The sequence below is a fragment of the Muscardinus avellanarius genome, assembly GCF_963383645.1.
Source record: "Muscardinus avellanarius genome assembly, chromosome: 8".
NCBI classification, from domain to species: Eukaryota; Metazoa; Chordata; class Mammalia; order Rodentia; family Gliridae; genus Muscardinus; species Muscardinus avellanarius.
The window spans coordinates 38,114,154-38,132,087 of NC_137794.1; the positions used below are offsets into that span (position 1 = coordinate 38,114,154).

The 17,934-nt window shown below is 38.7% G+C and overlaps 1 protein-coding gene across 4 annotated transcripts in view; it reads left to right on the forward strand.

The window, feature by feature from the left end:
* DOP1A (DOP1 leucine zipper like protein A) overlaps nucleotides 1–17,934 on the forward strand; it is a gene marked incomplete at both ends in the record, with an annotated part of 86,154 nt that overhangs the window by 46,663 nt on the left and 21,557 nt on the right. For all 4 annotated transcript variants that reach the window (XM_080700016.1, XM_080700018.1, XM_080700017.1 and 1 more), the window contains 6 exons: nucleotides 1,631–3,623; nucleotides 5,133–5,244; nucleotides 5,346–5,528; nucleotides 7,678–7,803; nucleotides 15,347–15,481; nucleotides 17,322–17,377. In XM_080700016.1, the coding sequence (XP_080556142.1) occupies nucleotides 1,631–3,623; nucleotides 5,133–5,244; nucleotides 5,346–5,528; nucleotides 7,678–7,803; nucleotides 15,347–15,481; nucleotides 17,322–17,377 (2,605 nt within the window). The remainder of the gene's footprint in view (nucleotides 1–1,630; nucleotides 3,624–5,132; nucleotides 5,245–5,345; nucleotides 5,529–7,677; nucleotides 7,804–15,346; nucleotides 15,482–17,321; nucleotides 17,378–17,934) is intronic.

Here is a 17,934-nt window from a genome sequence, read left to right on the forward strand (position 1 = left end):
AGTTTCTCCCCTCCTCTTGCACTAGGAGTGCTATGTAGGCCATACCAGAATGTACTACATCAATGACTGTCTTGGGGCTCTTGGATATTTTCACTTTCCCAGAGGAGGAATTAACCACAGCCATAGTTAGAGATGCTCTTCAATTTTGATGGAATTATTTTAGAGCTTATTTAGTGGTACTGGTCATGCAAAGGCTCTGAAGTATTCTTCTAGTAGTATACAGTAAGGCTGTAATGTATATCTTAATTTTGGTGGGTCATTTTTCTACCTATAAAATAAAAATAATAATACCCACCCCACAAAGCTTTGTTATGAACATTAAATGTAATTGTAGTTGTGACTTGCTTAGTACAGCTACTGGGAAATCCTAAGTGTTTGATAAATATTCACTATTATTACCATGATACCCTCTATACCGTGATAATGGCCCTTTATTATACTTTAGGAACAAAAGACTCCCATATCTTATTTATATCTCTTGACAATAACCCTGTGAAGTCAATAAAAAGGTTATTTTACGAAGTAGGTTGCTATGTTTAGAAGGTCTTTGCTTTCTCCTATGGCTGGTAAATGGCAAAACTGGAACCAAACCATCATGCTCCTACTTGATCTCTAGTGTACTGCTACAAACTCTGGTTCCTCTCTGTAGCTTCTGTTCCACCACTTCCTCAGGATATTCTCCAAACTTGATCTGTCCTCCTCATTTTGAGACTGTCCTGCTGGTAGCACGTTACCTGCCACACAGCCTCTGCCTGTCTGCTTAATTCTTAATTCCCCTCTTGAGCCAGTTTCAGACCTCATTTGTTGTATCATGAATTTGATAGTATTTGGATACTCATATGTTACTGGCATTTCTATCTTTCCTAAAAGATGCTATCAACATAATATTCTCCTCCCAAAAGTACAGAAATGGATGAGTGATATTTGTGGTCACCTACTAATTTTAAACTCCTGAGAGAGGAGCAGTGATGCCATTTTCTTCCCTCCTCCCTCACTTTGTCCTAGTTTAGGTAGGATCATACACATAGTATATAATTCATAAATATTTGTTGAATTTTATTAAAATCAGGGAGATTACTTATTTATACTTTTGCCTTTATGCCAAATTATTTGAATTTTTAGTAATTGCATAACTGAAGTGAAATATCACCCAGGGAGGAAAATCAAAATAAAATTTAAATCTGTAGTAAAAAGGATGCCTTATCTTGGGGAAAATTCTTTGTGGTACTGGGGATCAAATCCAGGGGCATTCTACCTCTGAGCTACATCCCCAGGCCTATTTTTTATTCTTTATTTTTGAAACAACCTCATTAAATTGTGGAGGGCTTTGTTAAGTAGCCAAGGCTGGCTGTGAACCTATGATCCTCCTTTCTCAGACTCCCATGCACCACCATGCCAGTCTTAAAAGTTAAATGTGCTGTTATTAACTTAATAAATTCTAATAGTCGTCTATATAATTTTCTTACTTAAAAGGTCTAAAATAGTGATAAAGGTAATTTAATAAGAAAATATAAGTCAGTGATGGAACAAATGGTTAAAATTTTTTAGTTCAGTTTACCTTTCAACATTTTATTTATTTTAATACATTTCATATTTTTTCTCCTTTATTTCTGGTTTTTGTCAACTGTAGTAAATCAAGCTCAACTCATCACATCAAAAGGAAATAGTGAAAAACCACTTACTATGGATGAAATTGAGAACTTCAGTCTCACTGTTAATCCACTGAGTGACAGACTTTCCCTCCTAAGTACCAGCAGTGAGACGATTCCAATGGTCGTGTCTGATTTTGATCTTCCAGACCAACAGATAGAAATACTTCAGAGTTCTGACTCTGGATGCTCACAGTCCTCTGCTGGGGACAATTTAAGTTATGAAGTTGATCCTGACAATGTGAATGTCCAAGAGGATTCTCATCTGCCACAGGCAAGCTCCCCAGATGATGATGATGTGCAGCAGGTGGTGTTTGACCTAATCTGTAAAGTTGTAAGTGGCCTCGAAGCAGAATCTGCATCGGTTACATCTGAGTTAGAAATGGATGCTCTGCCACCAAAAGGTTGTGATTTAGATATAGGCGAGGAAATTATTAGAAATGAAGACCAGTCCACTCAGCAGAGCCAGAATGCTTTGCTCAGTAATGAAAGTGCTCAGTTTCTCTCTGTGTCTTCAGAAGAAGGCCATGAGTGCTTGGCAAATGGAATCTCCAGAAATAGCTCCTCACCCTGTATTTCAGCAGCCACACAGACTCTCCATGATTCTTCTGTTGCTGCCACAGAAACCAGATCAAGACAGAGGAGTCACAGTAGCATTCAATTCAGCTTTAAAGAAAAATTATCAGAAAAAGTCTCAGAGAAAGAAACAATTGTCAAAGAATCAGGTAAACAGCCAGGAGCAAAACCCAAAGTAAAACTTGCCAAAAAAAAGGATGATGACAAGAAAAGAACTTCAAATGAAAAGCTCAAACAAACCAGTGTATTCTTTAGTGATGGTCTGGATTTAGAGAACTGGTATAGCTGTGGTGAGGGAGAAATTTCAGAAATCGAGAGTGATATGGGTTCTCCAGGATCACGAAAGTCTCCAAATTTCAATATCCATCCTCTCTATCAGCACGTCCTACTATATCTCCAGTTGTATGATTCCTCAAGGACTTTGTACGCTTTCTCTGCCATCAAGGCCATTTTGAAAACTAACCCCATTGCTTTTGTAAATGCCATTTCAACAACTAGTGTAAATAATGCGTATACTCCTCAGTTATCTCTGCTTCAGAATCTATTGGCCAGACATCGGATCTCTGTTATGGGCAAAGACTTTTATAGTCACATTCCAGTGGACTCAAATCATAACTTCCGTAGTTCTATGTACATAGAAATTCTTATTTCCCTTTGTTTATATTTCATGCGTAGCCATTACCCAACTCATGTCAAAGTTACTGCCCAAGATTTAATAGGCAATCGAAACATGCAGATGATGAGTATTGAAATTTTGACTCTCCTCTTTACCGAACTGGCAAAAGTAATAGAAAGCTCAGCAAAAGGTTTCCCTAGTTTTATCTCTGACATGTTATCAAAGTGCAAAGTTCAGAAAGTAATTCTTCATTGTTTGCTGTCATCTATCTTTAGTGTTCAGAAATGGCATAGTGAAAAAATGGCAGGTAAAAACATGGTTGCTGTGGAAGAAGGTTTCTCAGAGGACAGCCTTATCAATTTCTCAGAGGATGAATTTGACAATGGTAGCACACTCCAGTCACAACTTCTTAGGGTGCTCCAGAGGTTGATTGTTCTAGAAGACAGGGTAATGACTATTCCTGAAGAGAATGAAACAGGATTTGATTTTGTTGTTTCTGACCTGGAACACATCAGTCCCCACCAGCCTATGACTTCTCTTCAGTATTTGCATGCTCAGCCAATCACATGTCAAGGCATGTTCCTCTGTGCAGTGATACGAGCTTTGCATCAACACTGTGCATGTAAGATGCACCCACAATGGATTGGTTTAATCACATCTACTCTCCCGTACATGGGAAAAGTTCTACAAAGAGTGGTTGTTTCTGTGACACTACAGCTGTGCAGAAATTTGGATAATCTAATTCAGCAGTATAAATATGAAACAGGATTATCTGATAGTAGGTAAGAATTGGCTTTAACTTTGTTGTCATTGACATTTTTCACATACATGCCTGCTTAAATGTCCAAAAAGTCACTGTCAGTTTGAAATAAGGCTGAGGGCATAGTTCAGTGGTAGAACATGTGTTTAGCCTGCATGAGACATCGTCCAATCTCCAGAACCACCACCAAAAAGGAAATTTTTTTTTTTTTTTTTTTTTTTTTTGGTGGTACTGTGGTTCCTGGAAGCCCTTCTACCTCCGGGCTACACTCCCACGGCTACACTCCCAGACCTATTTTTTAACTTTATGTGGAAACAGGGTCTCTTAAGCCACTGAAGCTGGCTCCGAACCAGCGCAATCCTCCTGTCTCTGCTTCCCAAGCTCAGGGATTACAAGCGTGCGCCACCACGCCCGGCAAAAAGGAAAAATTTTAAATAAATAGTGATTTTCAATAAGTTACAATAGTATGATGCTTTCTTAAAGAAGAAAATTCAGCTTGAGGAAGAGTATCAATAAAAGAATCTAGAAGAGAAAAGGGGAGTAATATTTAACCAGGCCCTTTTTCTCTCAAGGGCCAAAATTAGTTTCAGTGGTTTTCTTGATTCAGCTGGCAAAAGTAGGAAGCTCAGCTTGTTTCATTTAGTATATATATGTTTTTTAATTTTTTTAATTTATTTTTTGATGGTACTGGGGTTCCTGAAAACTCTTCTACCTCCGGGCTACATTCCCAGACCTATTTTATACTTTTTATGTGGAAACAGGGTCTCTTAAACCAGCACGGCTGGCTTCGAACTTGCGTGATCCTCCTGTCTCTGCCTCCCAAGAGTTTATTAAGTGCAAACTAATTTCAGGTTGAAATTAAATTCCATATAGCTATTTTCCTATATAATTTTTTGTTTTGAATTTTTCTTGTTTGGTGGCAGACTCTACCTGTATGTGTCGGCCATGGCAAAATTAATCTGTAAAAAGTTAGATGTTTTGTAGACTGGTATCAGTTTTTCTCCAATATAATTCCAGCTACTACATGTAAAATAATAAGAAAACTGCTTTTATCATTTAATATTGATAGGCCTGCCATTCCCAAGTTAGCTAGTTTTACTGACTAGATTTATTTTGTATAGAATTCTTCAGCCAAAAAGAAGTCTAGTACATTTTAACTAACTCATTTATTTTATAGATTAGAAAATAAAATCCTCTAACTTATTCTGTTTTAATTTTTTTTTTTTTTGGTAGTACTGGGGATTGAACCCAGGGGCAGTCTACCTTCGAGCTATACCCCCATTACTGTTTATTTTGGAACAGGGTCTCAGTTGCAGAGGGACTGGCTGTGAACCTGTGATCCTCCTGTTTCAGCCTCCCAAGTACTGGGATACAGGTGTATGCTGGTGACACCTGGCCCTAACTTATTCATTCATTCATTACTATTTATTGAGTACCTACTGTTCCTGGCATGAGCTGGATATGTACTAGGGATACAGTATGAACTAAGCTTTCACAGCATTCATGTTCAGATGAATACATTTTATTTCAGGCCTCTCTGGATGGCATCAGTTATTCCACCAGATATGATTCTCACTCTTTTGGAAGGGATCACAGCCATTATCCATTACTGTTTGTTGGATCCAACTACACAATATCACCAAGTAAGACTACATAATATTTACCCTTTTAAACACTGAGGTCCAATATATCTTCACTTGTAAGCCTCAGTAAATAATTGCTGTTTTTTCTCCAACTTTATTAGCTCTTGGTCAATGTAGACCAGAAACACTTGTTTGAAGCACGCAGTGGGATCCTCTCAATCCTTCACATGATCATGTCCTCTGTGACACTACTTTGGAGTGTACTGCATCAGGCTGATGCTTCAGAAAAGATGACTGTTGCAGCATCTGCGTCTGTTACCACTATTAATCTTGGAGCCACAAAGGTTAGACAATTCACATTTCATCTGTAGAACTCAAGAGTCTGTCTGATTACTTTCCCCAAGATTATATTCAGAATGTATGATAATTTGGTAGTATCTGTGCATGCTGCATAGATTAATTATCAACTGTTTGAGACATGGCTGACAGACAAAATTTGCTCATTTTAAGTGTACAAATCAAATTTTTTTTAGAAAATTTACAAAGTTGTGAAACTATCACAGTCCCATCTCCAGACATGTCCTTTATTAGACAAAGATCCCTCATGCCGATTTGTGCTCATTCCCTGCTTCCATTTCTCATCTTAGGCAACCAATATTTTCTCTATATATGGAGTTGATTTTTCTAGGCATTTAATAGAAATGGGATAATACAATCTTTGGTCTTTTGTATCTAAATTTTTCATGTAATATATGTTTTGGAGGTTCATTCATACCTGTTATAATGTTCCTTTTTTATGGGACATTTTAAGTTGGCATTTTAATATGCAACGACCTCGTGGAAAACAGTTGATCAATATGTATAAGAGTGCTTTAAAGGTTTCATAGTCTTTGACTTAGGAATCTACTTTAGGAATGAATTCTAAGGTAACCAAAGATATGCAAAATGTTCATTATAGAATTTTTAATGGCAATCATGAGAGAGCCTAAAAAATAGCCGGGGGTGGTGGTGTAAGCTTGTAATCCCCACGCTTGGGAGGCGGAGACAGGAAGATCGTGCAGGTTCGAGCCAGCCGCGCTGGCTTAAGAGACCCTGTTTCCAAAAATAAAATGTATAAAATAGGTCTGGGAGTGTAGCCCAGAGGTAGAAGGGCTTCCACGAACCCCGGTACCACCAAAAAAAAAAAAAAAAAAAAATTATCGTCTTTGGATTACATTATTTAGCCACTCATGATCATGGTTTTGAGGAATTCTTACTAGATAAAAAATGCTCTAAAGTACAAGGATGTACATGACTGAACAACTGCTGGGTTTTTTTTTTTTTTTTTTTTTTTGCAGCTCTGGGAATGGAACCCAGGGCATTCGACCTCTGAGCTACAGCCCCTGCCCTATTTTTTATTCTTTATTTTGAAACCGGGTCTCACTGAGCTGCAGAGGGCCTCATTAAGTAGCTGAGGCTGTCTGAGAACCGTGATCCTCTGGTCTCAGCCTCCCGAATGCTGGAATTACAAGCGTGCGCCACCATGCCCGGCTTGTATCTTTATATATGTTAAAAAAATTCATCTGGCCAAGCATGGTGTAAATGCCTGTAATCTCAGTACTTAGAAGGTTGCGACAGGAAGATCACAGGTTTGAGGTCATCTTTGCAATTTAGTGACACCTGTTTCAAAACAAAAATAGAAAAGGACTAGGAGTATAGCTTGGAAGTTGAACATTCCTGGGTTCAGTCCCCAGTATCCTGTCTCCCAAATTTATCTGGGCATAGTGGCACACATCTCTAACCCCAGTAGGTGGGAGGCTGAGACAGAAGGATCACAATTCTTTATTTTGAAACAGGGTCTTACTAAGTTGCCTTACTAAGTAGCTGAGGCTGTTCATGAACCACCATCCTCTTCAGCCTCCCGAATGCTTTTTACTTTGTATTTTAAACATTATATGAATGTTATCATTTGTCAAGGTGTTGAACTGACATCCCTCAGTATCCTAATCTTACTCCTAGACCTGACCATTTAGATCTGGATTCGTGGGAATACATATGAAAGTAGGGGGAAGAGAAGGGTAAGAAACATTAGAACATTTCATCAAAGAATTAATGTTTGGATTAAGCTGTAGTTTTATGTTTTATATCACTTGAATATAAAGTACAAAGTATTTATACTTATAAAATGTCCCCACTCATTTAAAATACTCTAAAACCAGCCAGGAGTGGTGGCACACTCTTTTAATCCCCGTGCTTGGGAGGCTGGGAAGGGAGGATCACACAGGTTCGAAGCCAGACTCAGTTACGCCCAGCTTGTAGTTAGCATTTTAGATTTATTTTCTTGTAGAATTAAAATATTAATGGTTGCAGCTCTTACTACTATTAAAGTTTCCTCTACTGTTATGTAGGTAGTAAAACATATAAGCACTATATATTATCTAAGAAAAGTTAGAAGTTCAGTCTTATTCATGATTTCACATTTTTTCCCCTTGTCATTTGCTTAAATTGTTTTAGAACTTGAGACAACAGATCCTTGAATTATTGGGCCCCATTTCAATGAATCACGGTGTTCACTTCATGGCTGCCATTGCATTTGTGTGGAATGAACGAAGACAAAGCAAAACCACTACCCGAACCAAAGTATGTATTTAACCATCTTGTGCTGTTTTTCTTTTTTTCATTTGGTGAGTATATGATGGCTACAATGGAAGTGAGATGGGTAGTAAGTGGAAAAGCAAAAGTTTGTAGCTTTAGATAATGACTTGCTAAATTTTTTGCCTAAATTTTTAAAGTAAGTATTGATTAAAATTGGTATCAAGTATGAAAGGTATTATTCTAGGGGTGGGGTATAGCTTGGTGATAGAGTGCTTGACTTGCGTGCACGAGGGCTTGGGTTCAAACCCTAGCACCACCAAAAAACTTAACATAACTTTAACATACTTTTTTTTTTTTTTTTTTGCGGGTCACAACTGAGTTTCAAAGGGCCTCCCTAAGTAGTAGCTGAGGCTGTCCTTGAACCGCAATCCTCCTGTCTTGGCCTCCCAAATGCTGGGATTACAGGTGTGTGCCACCACGCCCAGCTTCTTTTTTTTTTTTTTAACATAAAAAGAAGTTAGTATGATTTTAAGTTTCTGTTGTATTTTAAGTGGAAACAGTAAAATAATACAGTATAGTTTTAAAATGCTGGTTATTCAAGGTATAAAGCAAGGATAAAAGAGTTTCCATCTTGACTATAGGGTTTCATAATGGAATGTTATCTTAAATATTTACTGTTTCTACTAAATCAGGTATTAATTCATATGTTGGTTTTTTTTAATAGTATTTATTGGTGCATTGTAGTCATACATCTCAATGGGGAAAAAAACTTGTGAAGATATACATGCACACATCACCCAATCAGTCCCTACCCAATCTCTAACCCTTTCCCTCCCCCTCCCTCCTACCCATGCTTGGCTTCCTGATTGACTTTAATATGTTTAAGTACATCATGTGCTTTAAAGAGGTTCCCTTATCTTCCTTCTTATCCCCGCAGATATGTTACCTTCATTGCTCCTCTATAGGGTCCCTTCTTCATCTAGAGTTCCTCCTGTTACCCATTTCTCCCTAATATTTTGAACAGTAAGAAAAGCATCTGATTTCTTTTTTTTTTGGTGTGACATTTCACTGTAAATGCCACAGTTTTGTTCTTCCTAATGGCTGAGCAAAATTCCATTGTGTACATATCCCATAGTTTTGAAATCTACTCATTTGTTGAAGGACATCTTGGCTGATTCCACAGTTTGGCAATGACCCGGCCTTGCCCCCGGCAGGCTCCAGGCCCAGTCTTGCCGCCTCCAGACCTGGCCTCACCCCATGGCAGTCTCGGTCTCTCCCCACTGAAAGTGGAAGCTCACAGTCTCACCATGGAGAGCGGGATCCGCTGCTCCAAGCACACCCTGGCCCCCAGCGCAGTACAGAGGAACGAAGCGGCCATGAGCTGAGGTCTCCCGGGACCTATGGCGCAGCTAATTGGCCCAGCAATATGGGCGGAGCTTCCTCTGACTTGCCCCAGACATTTTTCTTACATAGTATGTTGTCCAAAATTCCTGCACATGTGTGGCAAGAGCAGTCTACTTTTGGGGAGATAGTTTAAAAAATTCAAGGTGGATTGGATTGGATCTGTCTACCTCTCCTGAATGCTGGCTGCCACCACTACTGCCATTTTGGTCCATCTCCGCAAAATTTTTTCTTACATAGTATGTTGTTCATAGTTCCTGAGCATGTGGGGCAGGAATAGTCTACTTTTGGAGAGACTTCTTCAAAAATTCAAGGTGGATTTGGTTGGATCTGTCTGCCTTTCCTGAATACTGGCCACTACCACTGCCTTCTTGTTCTCTCCTAGAATATGTTGTTGTTAAGTATTCCTGTGCCTATGTGGTAGGAGCAGTCTGCTTTCTGATCTTTTCTGTGGTATCCCTCCAAAAATCACTTTTCTTACAGTGGCGGGTGCCACGCTGTAGTCTTGCCTCTAATTCTGCCATTTTCCACTCTCTCTCATGTATTTCAGATAGGATGTGATGACTGGAAATGTTTCTGTGTGTTGTCTCATTCAGATATTAAATCAAAATCTGTTGTCCAGGGTTTCTCAGGGGGATGCATATCCTATTCAGCTGCTACTAACCATCACTGCTGTGGTTGTGGTTGCCACTGCAGCTGCTGCCATCTTTCTCCCTCTTCAATATATATATATATATATATATATATATATATATATATATATATATATATATATATATATATTGGTGGTATTGGGGATAGAACCCTTCTACCTCTGGGCTACGCTCCTAGATCTATTTTATATTTTTATTTGGAAACAGGGTCTCTTAAACCAATGAGGCTGGCTTCAAACCTGTGCTCTCCTCCTGTCTCTGCCTCTCAAGCATGGGGATTACAAGCATGAGCCACCACACCCAGCTTCAATATTTTTTAATAAAAGAAAACAGTACATGTCTTTTGCAGGAGTTGGGGGCCTAATTACTTAGTAGCAGTCTGTTTTATCTCCTCACCAAGAGCAGAGGCCCACAGCTTGACCACAGAGAGTGGGTTCTGCTGCTCCGAGTGCACCCGGCCCCAGCGCTGCGCAGAGGACTGTGGCAGCCATTAGTGCCCTTGATGTGCCCCTGACATTTTTCTTACATAGTATGTTATCCAGAGTTTCTGAGCATGTGGGACAGGTACAGTCTACTTTTGGGGAGATTTCCTCAAAAGTTCAGGGTGGATTAGAATTAATTTTTCTGCCTCTTCCTGATACTGGCCACTGTCATGGCCGCTATCTTGGCCCTCCTCACGAGCATTTTTCTTAAACAGTATGTTGTCCAGAATTCCTGAGCATGTGGGGCAGGAGCAGTCCTTTTCGGGGGGGAGATTTCTCCAACAGTTCAAGGCGGGTTGGATTGGATTTATCTAGCTCTCTCAAATACTGGCCGCTGCCACTGCTGCCATCTCTGCCATCTTGGTTCATCTCTTCTCTCTTATATTTTAGGTAGGAAGTCATGGCTATAACTGTCTCTATATGTTGTCCCAATCAGATATTAACCAAAATATATTTCCGGGGTTGCCGGGCATGGTGGCATATGCTTGTAAAAAATAGGTCTGGGAGTGTGGCCCGGAGGTAGAAGGGCTTCCAGGAACCCCAGTACCACCAAAAAAAATTATATATATATATTTATATATTATATATATATTTATTTGCTTCCGGGTTGCCAACTATTGTGCATGGTTGCAGTGGTGTCCATGGCTGCCATCATCTTGGCCCCTTCCTCAATAAATATATATATATATATATATATATATATATATATATATATATATATTTTTTTTTTTTTTTTTTTTTTGGTGGTACAGGGGTTCCTGGAAGCCCTTATACCTCCGGGCTACACTCCCAGACCTATTTTATATTTTTATTTGGAAACAGTCTCTTAAGCCAGCGTGGCTAGCTTCGAACCAGCGCGATCCTCCTGTTTCCACCTCCCAAGCGCGGGGATTACAAGCATGCACCACCACACCTGGCTCTGTCAATATTTTTTAATAAAAGAAAACAGTACATGTCTTTTGCAGGAGTTGGGGGCCCAAGTACTTAGTAGCAGTGTGTTTTATCTCCCTGCCAAAAGCGGAGGCCCACAGCTTCACCATGAAGAGTGGGTTCTGCTGCTCCAAGTGAACCCAGCCCCAGTGCTGTGCAGATGAGTGCAGCGGCCGGGAACACCCTTGGCTCCTGGGATGCATGGTGCTGGCTGATACGACTATGTGGAGCTCCATCTGATGTGCCCAAACATTTTTCTTATATAGTATGTTGACTAGAGTTCCTGAGCATGTGGGGCAGGTGCAGTCTACTTTCAGGGAGATTTCCTCAAAAGTTCAGGGTGGATTAGAATTAATTTTTCTGCCTCTCCCCGAAACTGGCTACTTCTGCCACTGCCATCTTGGCTCTCCTCCTGAGCATTTTTCTTACATAGTATGTTGTCCAGAATTCCTGAGCATGTAGGGCAGGAGCAGTCTCTTTTGGGGGAAAATTTCTCCAACAGTTCAAGGTGGGTTGGATTGGTTTTATCTACCTTTCCCAAATATTGGCCACTGCTTCCCCCACCATCTCCACCATCTTGGTCTGTCTCTTCTTTCTAATAGTTTAGTTAGGAAGTCATGACTATAAATGTCTCTATATATTGTCCCAATCAGATATTAAACCAAAATCTGATGTCCAGGGTTTCTCAGAGGAATACCTATCCTATTTGGCCACTGCCAGCTATTGCTGTGGCCACCATCTTCCCGGAAATCCTCCATATGTTAGTTTTGACTGAATCGTATGTAAGAAAATTTTGTTGCTTGCTTTGTGTGTTTGAAATTTCAGAAAATGTGTTCTACATTAGAAATAAGTCATGACTTCTGGGAAGATGGCGACAGAGAAAAGCGGGGCTTACGAGCCCCGCTAACAACCAATCTCTATTACCACAAAATCAGCGCCTTTCATAGCCAGAAAACACACCATCAACAGAGAAACAAAAAATGTAATTACAAGGGACAGAGGAAAAGAGGGCTGGAAAAACAAGACACCAGAAAGAAACCAGACCACAGTGCTGCGGCCGGAGCCGCGGTGCGAAGCGGCGGGTGCCATCTTTCCTTTGCAGCACCAGGCCCCAGAGAGGAGGGGGACTAAGAACAGAGCTCAGAGCCACAGAGGAGATACGCCAGCCTCATGACTGAGGACGCGGCAGCAGCGCCTTACTGCCGGCAGCAGCATCGAGTTCACTGGACGGCTCCAGACCAACGCACTCAACAGCCTACCAGGCTCTAGAGAGGAGTGGTGGACAGCGAGCTGAGGTGAGCTGCTGCGGATCAGCCGGGAGGAATTTGGCAGATTTCGCGGCGCAGGGAGCATCTAAAGCTCCCGGGGCTGGGCTCAGCACACCTTGCAGGGACTCAGAGCAGAGCTCAAAAACAGAGAAGAAATACGCCAGCCTCACGGCAGAGGGCGTGGCAGTAGTGCCATATTGCCACCCGCAGCAGCAGCAGCGAATTCACCGAGTCTACTACAGGTCCATCTGCGCACTCAACAACAGTGAGTCAAATTGCGGCCCCTAGAGGAGAAATCCTAGTACTGTACTCCCAGGGACTTGACTCAGTGGGGGAGTGGCAGTGGCAGAGATATCACACCATAGGAGAATGCCCAACCTGGCACCCCCCATGGTCTAAAGCAGCCTCGATTGACTCCCAGGGTCTGAGACTCTGCGATACAACCCAGTAAAGGAGTAGTGGGGACCGAGATACCACAGATTCGAGATCCACAGCACCTTAAGTAAAGTCATAGTGACCCAAGGGAAGAACCCAGAGAAGGCATAAACTTCCAAAATCATGGGAAAGAGGAATAACAATGGAGCAATGAATGCCCACAACCCCACAACATCAGAACCTGATAAAACAGAAATTCAGAGATTTATAGAAGATCAAATCAGGAAAATAACTGTAGAAATAATAGAGGTGTTTCGAAAAGAATTCAGAGAGAGCCAAAGAGAGATAAAGGATGCAATTAATGAAGTAAAGACCTCAATTCAAAGTACAAACAACTGAGAAGACCACATGGAGAATAGAATCTCGCTCCTAGATGATCATTCAAAAAATGAACGCATAGTTTCAACAGCAGGAATCTGACATTGAAGAAATATGGGCCCATTTTAAGAGAGCTAACCTAAGAATAATTGGAATAGAGGAGGGAAAAGAAGGTGAAACCAAAGGGATCAACAATCTCTTCAAGGAAGTACTAGCAGAAAATTTTCCAAACATAGAGCAAGAGGTCGATACACAGGTCCAGGAAACTTATAGAACTCCCTTTAGAAAGGATCGGAGAAGAGGATCCCCACACCACATAATTGTCAAAATGACCAATGTGGAAGCCAAGCAGAGAATCTTAAAGGCAACAAAAACAAAGGGCCAAACCAATTAGAATCACTCCAGATTTCCCAAACCAAGTCATGAGAGCCAGAAGGGCTTGGAGTAACATATTCCAAACTCTGAAAGAAAACAACTTCCAGCCAAAAATTTTCTACCCAGCAAAACTTTCTATCAAATTCGATGGGGAGATAAGAAGCTTCCATGACAAACAGAAACTGAAGGAATTTATGTCTTCAAAACCAGCGCTAGAGAAAATACTCAAAAGAGATTAACTACAAAGAAGAAATAGGTAACACACACCAGAACCAGAGAAACAAGATTTTCCATCCAACAGACAACTAAGATTGTTTATCTGTGGAGATTCATTATTTATGTTAGTCTTTTACCTATCTCTAAATTGTATTGTTTGCTTTTATTGTTGCTAATTTTTAGGATTTCTAGTTGGAATATTAATATACCTTCAGATATAGCATTTGGAAATATTTTATCCCATTCTATTAGTAACTTTTAACTCTGTTTACATTGTCTTTGGATATACAATATTTTTTAATTTTTTAGGGAGTTTACCCTTCTGTTGCCTGTGCCATTGAAATCATATCCAAGAAATCACTGCCAATTTCAATGTTGTGAGGTTTTATGACCCAGAAATTCTTCTAAAAGTTTATAGTCTTAAGATTTATATTTAGGTCTTTTATCTATCTTTAGTTAATATTTGTATATGGTGTTAGGTAAGGGTCCAATTTTATTCTTTTTCATGTAATTATTATTTTTCAACAATATTTAGTTAAAAGATTATTATTTCCACCACCAAATGTTCATGGAAACCTTGTCAAAAATAACTTGACATTATATGGAAGAATTTATCTCTAGGCTTTTATTTAACTCCAATGGTTTATATATCTGCCTTTAGAACAGTACTACAGTGTTTCAATTGTTGTAGCTTTATATGGTTTGAAATCAGAAAATATACATCTTCTAGCTTTGTTCTTTTTCGAGATCGTTTTGGGTATCTAGAGTCCATATTCCATATTAGGATAGATGTTTTCTGAAAAATAAATAAATAAATGTATGACAGTTTCACCTAAAAAAATAAAAATAAATAAATAAAAATAAAAAAGAAATAAGTCATGACATTAATATAGTATACTATTAAATAATTTATTCATAAAAATATGTTACTTGTGCACCTAAAGTTTTCTGATTTATTATTTTGTCAAATTTGACATTACAGAAGTGCTGACATTTCTAAAGTAATAAAAATAAATCTACCATATTACATTATTTTGCATGTGAGGATTCAGTCATAGATACCACATTTAATAGTATTTCAGTTATTTAAAAGCAGTCAGTGGCACATTCCCCCAAAATAAAGTAAGTGATTTAAAAGGGGATAAACTCAGCTGGGTGTGGTGGCACAGGCTTGGAATCCCAATCCCAGCATTTGGGAGGCTGAGACCCAGAGGATTGTGGTTCGTGGACAGCCTCAATACACTACACTCTGTAGCAAGGCTAGCAAGTACCAATCCAAGGTAGACCAAAAAATATCTAACAGAAATGTCCCAAGGGGGGGGGGACATTAAGTAAGATTAATTACTTACATTATTTGAATATATAATTAGAGGAGATTTACAATTGTTGAAGCATTTGGGGATGAATTTGCATAAATATGGAGAAAATGAAGCCAAGTAAATTTTTTCTGACATTCTGAAGACTTAATGCGCTCATACGTATGTAAATACAATAATAATGTGTTATCCAGGTCATTCCTGCAGCCAGTGAAGAACAGCTTTTACTAGTGGAACTGGTTCGCTCAATCAGTGTCATGAGAGCAGAAACTGTTATCCAGACTGTGAAAGAAGTTTTAAAGCAGCCTCCAGCCATAGCCAAGGACAAAGTAAGAACGCTTTGCTTTGCTTTTGTTTATAATTTGGTTTCAGGTGTGATGATGATGGGTAAGATTTTTTATATTATTTTAGCTATAGTGTAGATTGCAGGAATGATTGCATGTTGCTATTGTAATAAAAAAATAATATTCGTAATGACATGCTGTTGTATTCATTCCTTTAGCCAATGAAGAGCAGTTAGCCACTCATATCTCCATAGGTTCATCAGAGGCAGTCAGGAAGCTGGGTGTGGTGGCACATGCTTGTAATTCCAGTACTTGAGAGGCTGAGACAGGAGGGTCACAAGTGTGAGGCCAGCTTCAGCAACTTGGAGAGGCCCTTAGCAACTTAGTGAGACCCTGTTTCAAGATAAAATGTAAAAAGGGCTAGGGATCTAGCTCAGAGGAAGAACAATTCTGGGTTTAATCCATGGTAAAAAAAAAAAAAAAAGGAACTGTGTGACAAAATTATAAAATTCTTGGGAAAGATTTTTCTATCATTTGAAGAAAGAACACAGAAGTTACAGTCCAAAGAATACTTAGCATTTTTTGCAGCTTTTTAAATGCTTTCTCTTTTGAATGAATTTCAATTCTGTAATCTTCCAAGTTTTGTCATAACCTTAGTTCTAGACAATATCATTTCTTGTCCATATACATTACTAGGCTTTGTAAGCGCCACAGAAAATGAATGGCATCATCTCTCTCTTCACATTGCTTTGTCTCTAATTAGACAAACATAAAAGTTACAAATTAGGAAACCTATGGAATTCTCTGCTTTTTCTGCTCTTTTTGCAAGCAACACTTAGAGGTTACGTTTTTTAGAAAACAGAAACTGCAAACATTAGACTTTGAACCAGGCCAAAATAGACATAATCATAGTCCTTAAAAGAATCATTACATGGATCTCAAAATGTTGAATTCTTTTTTCTTTAAATTGCCAAAGGAAAAAGGAAGTTTATGAATACTCCTTGTTAACATAATAGTCTTATTAACAAAAGAGCTTGTTAACTTTTTAAAAAAACTTATTAATAGTGTGGTGCTAGTGATTGAACCCAGGTCTTCACACATGCTAGACATGGGATGATTCCTGAGCTACACCCTAAGACCCTTATAAACTTTTTAATAGTTTCCTGGCTATTACAAAAGCACATCTGGAATGCTTGTCATAGGATTTTTTAATTTGAATATGAAAGTTAAATTCAGCATAATATTTCAAGCCACTCATTGGGCTATCAGAAACTGATTCTGCACTACACCAAATGCTGCCCTCTTACTAAACAAATTTAAATAGACATTTAATAAGTCTTAACCTAATTCTGATAGTGCTAAGCATAAATTGCTTAAAACAAAAATAGTTCTGATGAGTACAGAGTAAATGATTATTTAAGTGATTAGTGGAGTTTCAGTGAGAAGAAAATTACTCTTGTGTTAGGAATTTTCCTTACCAAATGAAAGAGAGTTGTACTTTTTTTATGGTAAACTGGTATTTGATTTTGTTTTGTTTAAAATTTTTTTTTTGTTAAAATCTGTCAGTGAGGTACAGAATAGTTAAAGCAATGAAAAAGCAAAGACAACATTTTCCTTAACTATAAAATTGATTTCAAAGCCAGATGTGGTGGCACATGCTTGTAATCTCTGTACTTGGGAGCCTGAGACTGGAGGATTGATTCTCAGCCAGCCTCAGCTACTTATTGAGACCCTCCACAATTTATTGAGACCATGTCTCAAAATAAAGAATAAAAAATAGGGCTGAGAGTGTCGCACAGACGTAGAGTACCCCTGGGTTCAATCTTCAGAGCCAAAAATAAATAAATAAATAAAATAAAATAAAATTGATTTCTTTTGTTTATAGAAACATCTTTCTTTGGAAGTCTGCATGCTTCAATTTTTCTATGCTTATATTCAAAGGTAAGATTACTGATGTGGATCTTTATTTACTACATTCACAATTTACAAAGGTTAGGAAATATAGGAGAGGAAAAGCTCCTGAACTTTTTCCAGAAGTTGCAAGGTTTTTTTTTTTTTCTTTCTTTCTTTTGTTTTTCCTCTAAAACTAGAAGAGTAAGTGCTAGAAACAGAGAACCATTATTTATGGACATATAAGTACAAATCATGGATCTCCTAATGACCCAGCTATGCAAAGACCTAAGGATATTAAAGATACCTGGATATTAAGACACTGAACTGCAAAACATAATTTAAATATAAGTAAAAAGCTGAATCTACTTTTGAATGATACTTATTATTGCTGAATTGATTATTTTTTGACATAGGTGAACAGTAGGAACCCAGTCTGTTGTGCGTGTGTTTTAATGTTAGGAATAACATGAGTATATCTTCTTGTCTGGTATTCCATTTTGTATTTAGCTGATCACTGAATAAAAGTTAAATAATTTTTTTACCTTGAGAACTTGAGTTTAATCCTTCCTTATAATGTAATTACATTTTAATTGCCAAATTGTGAA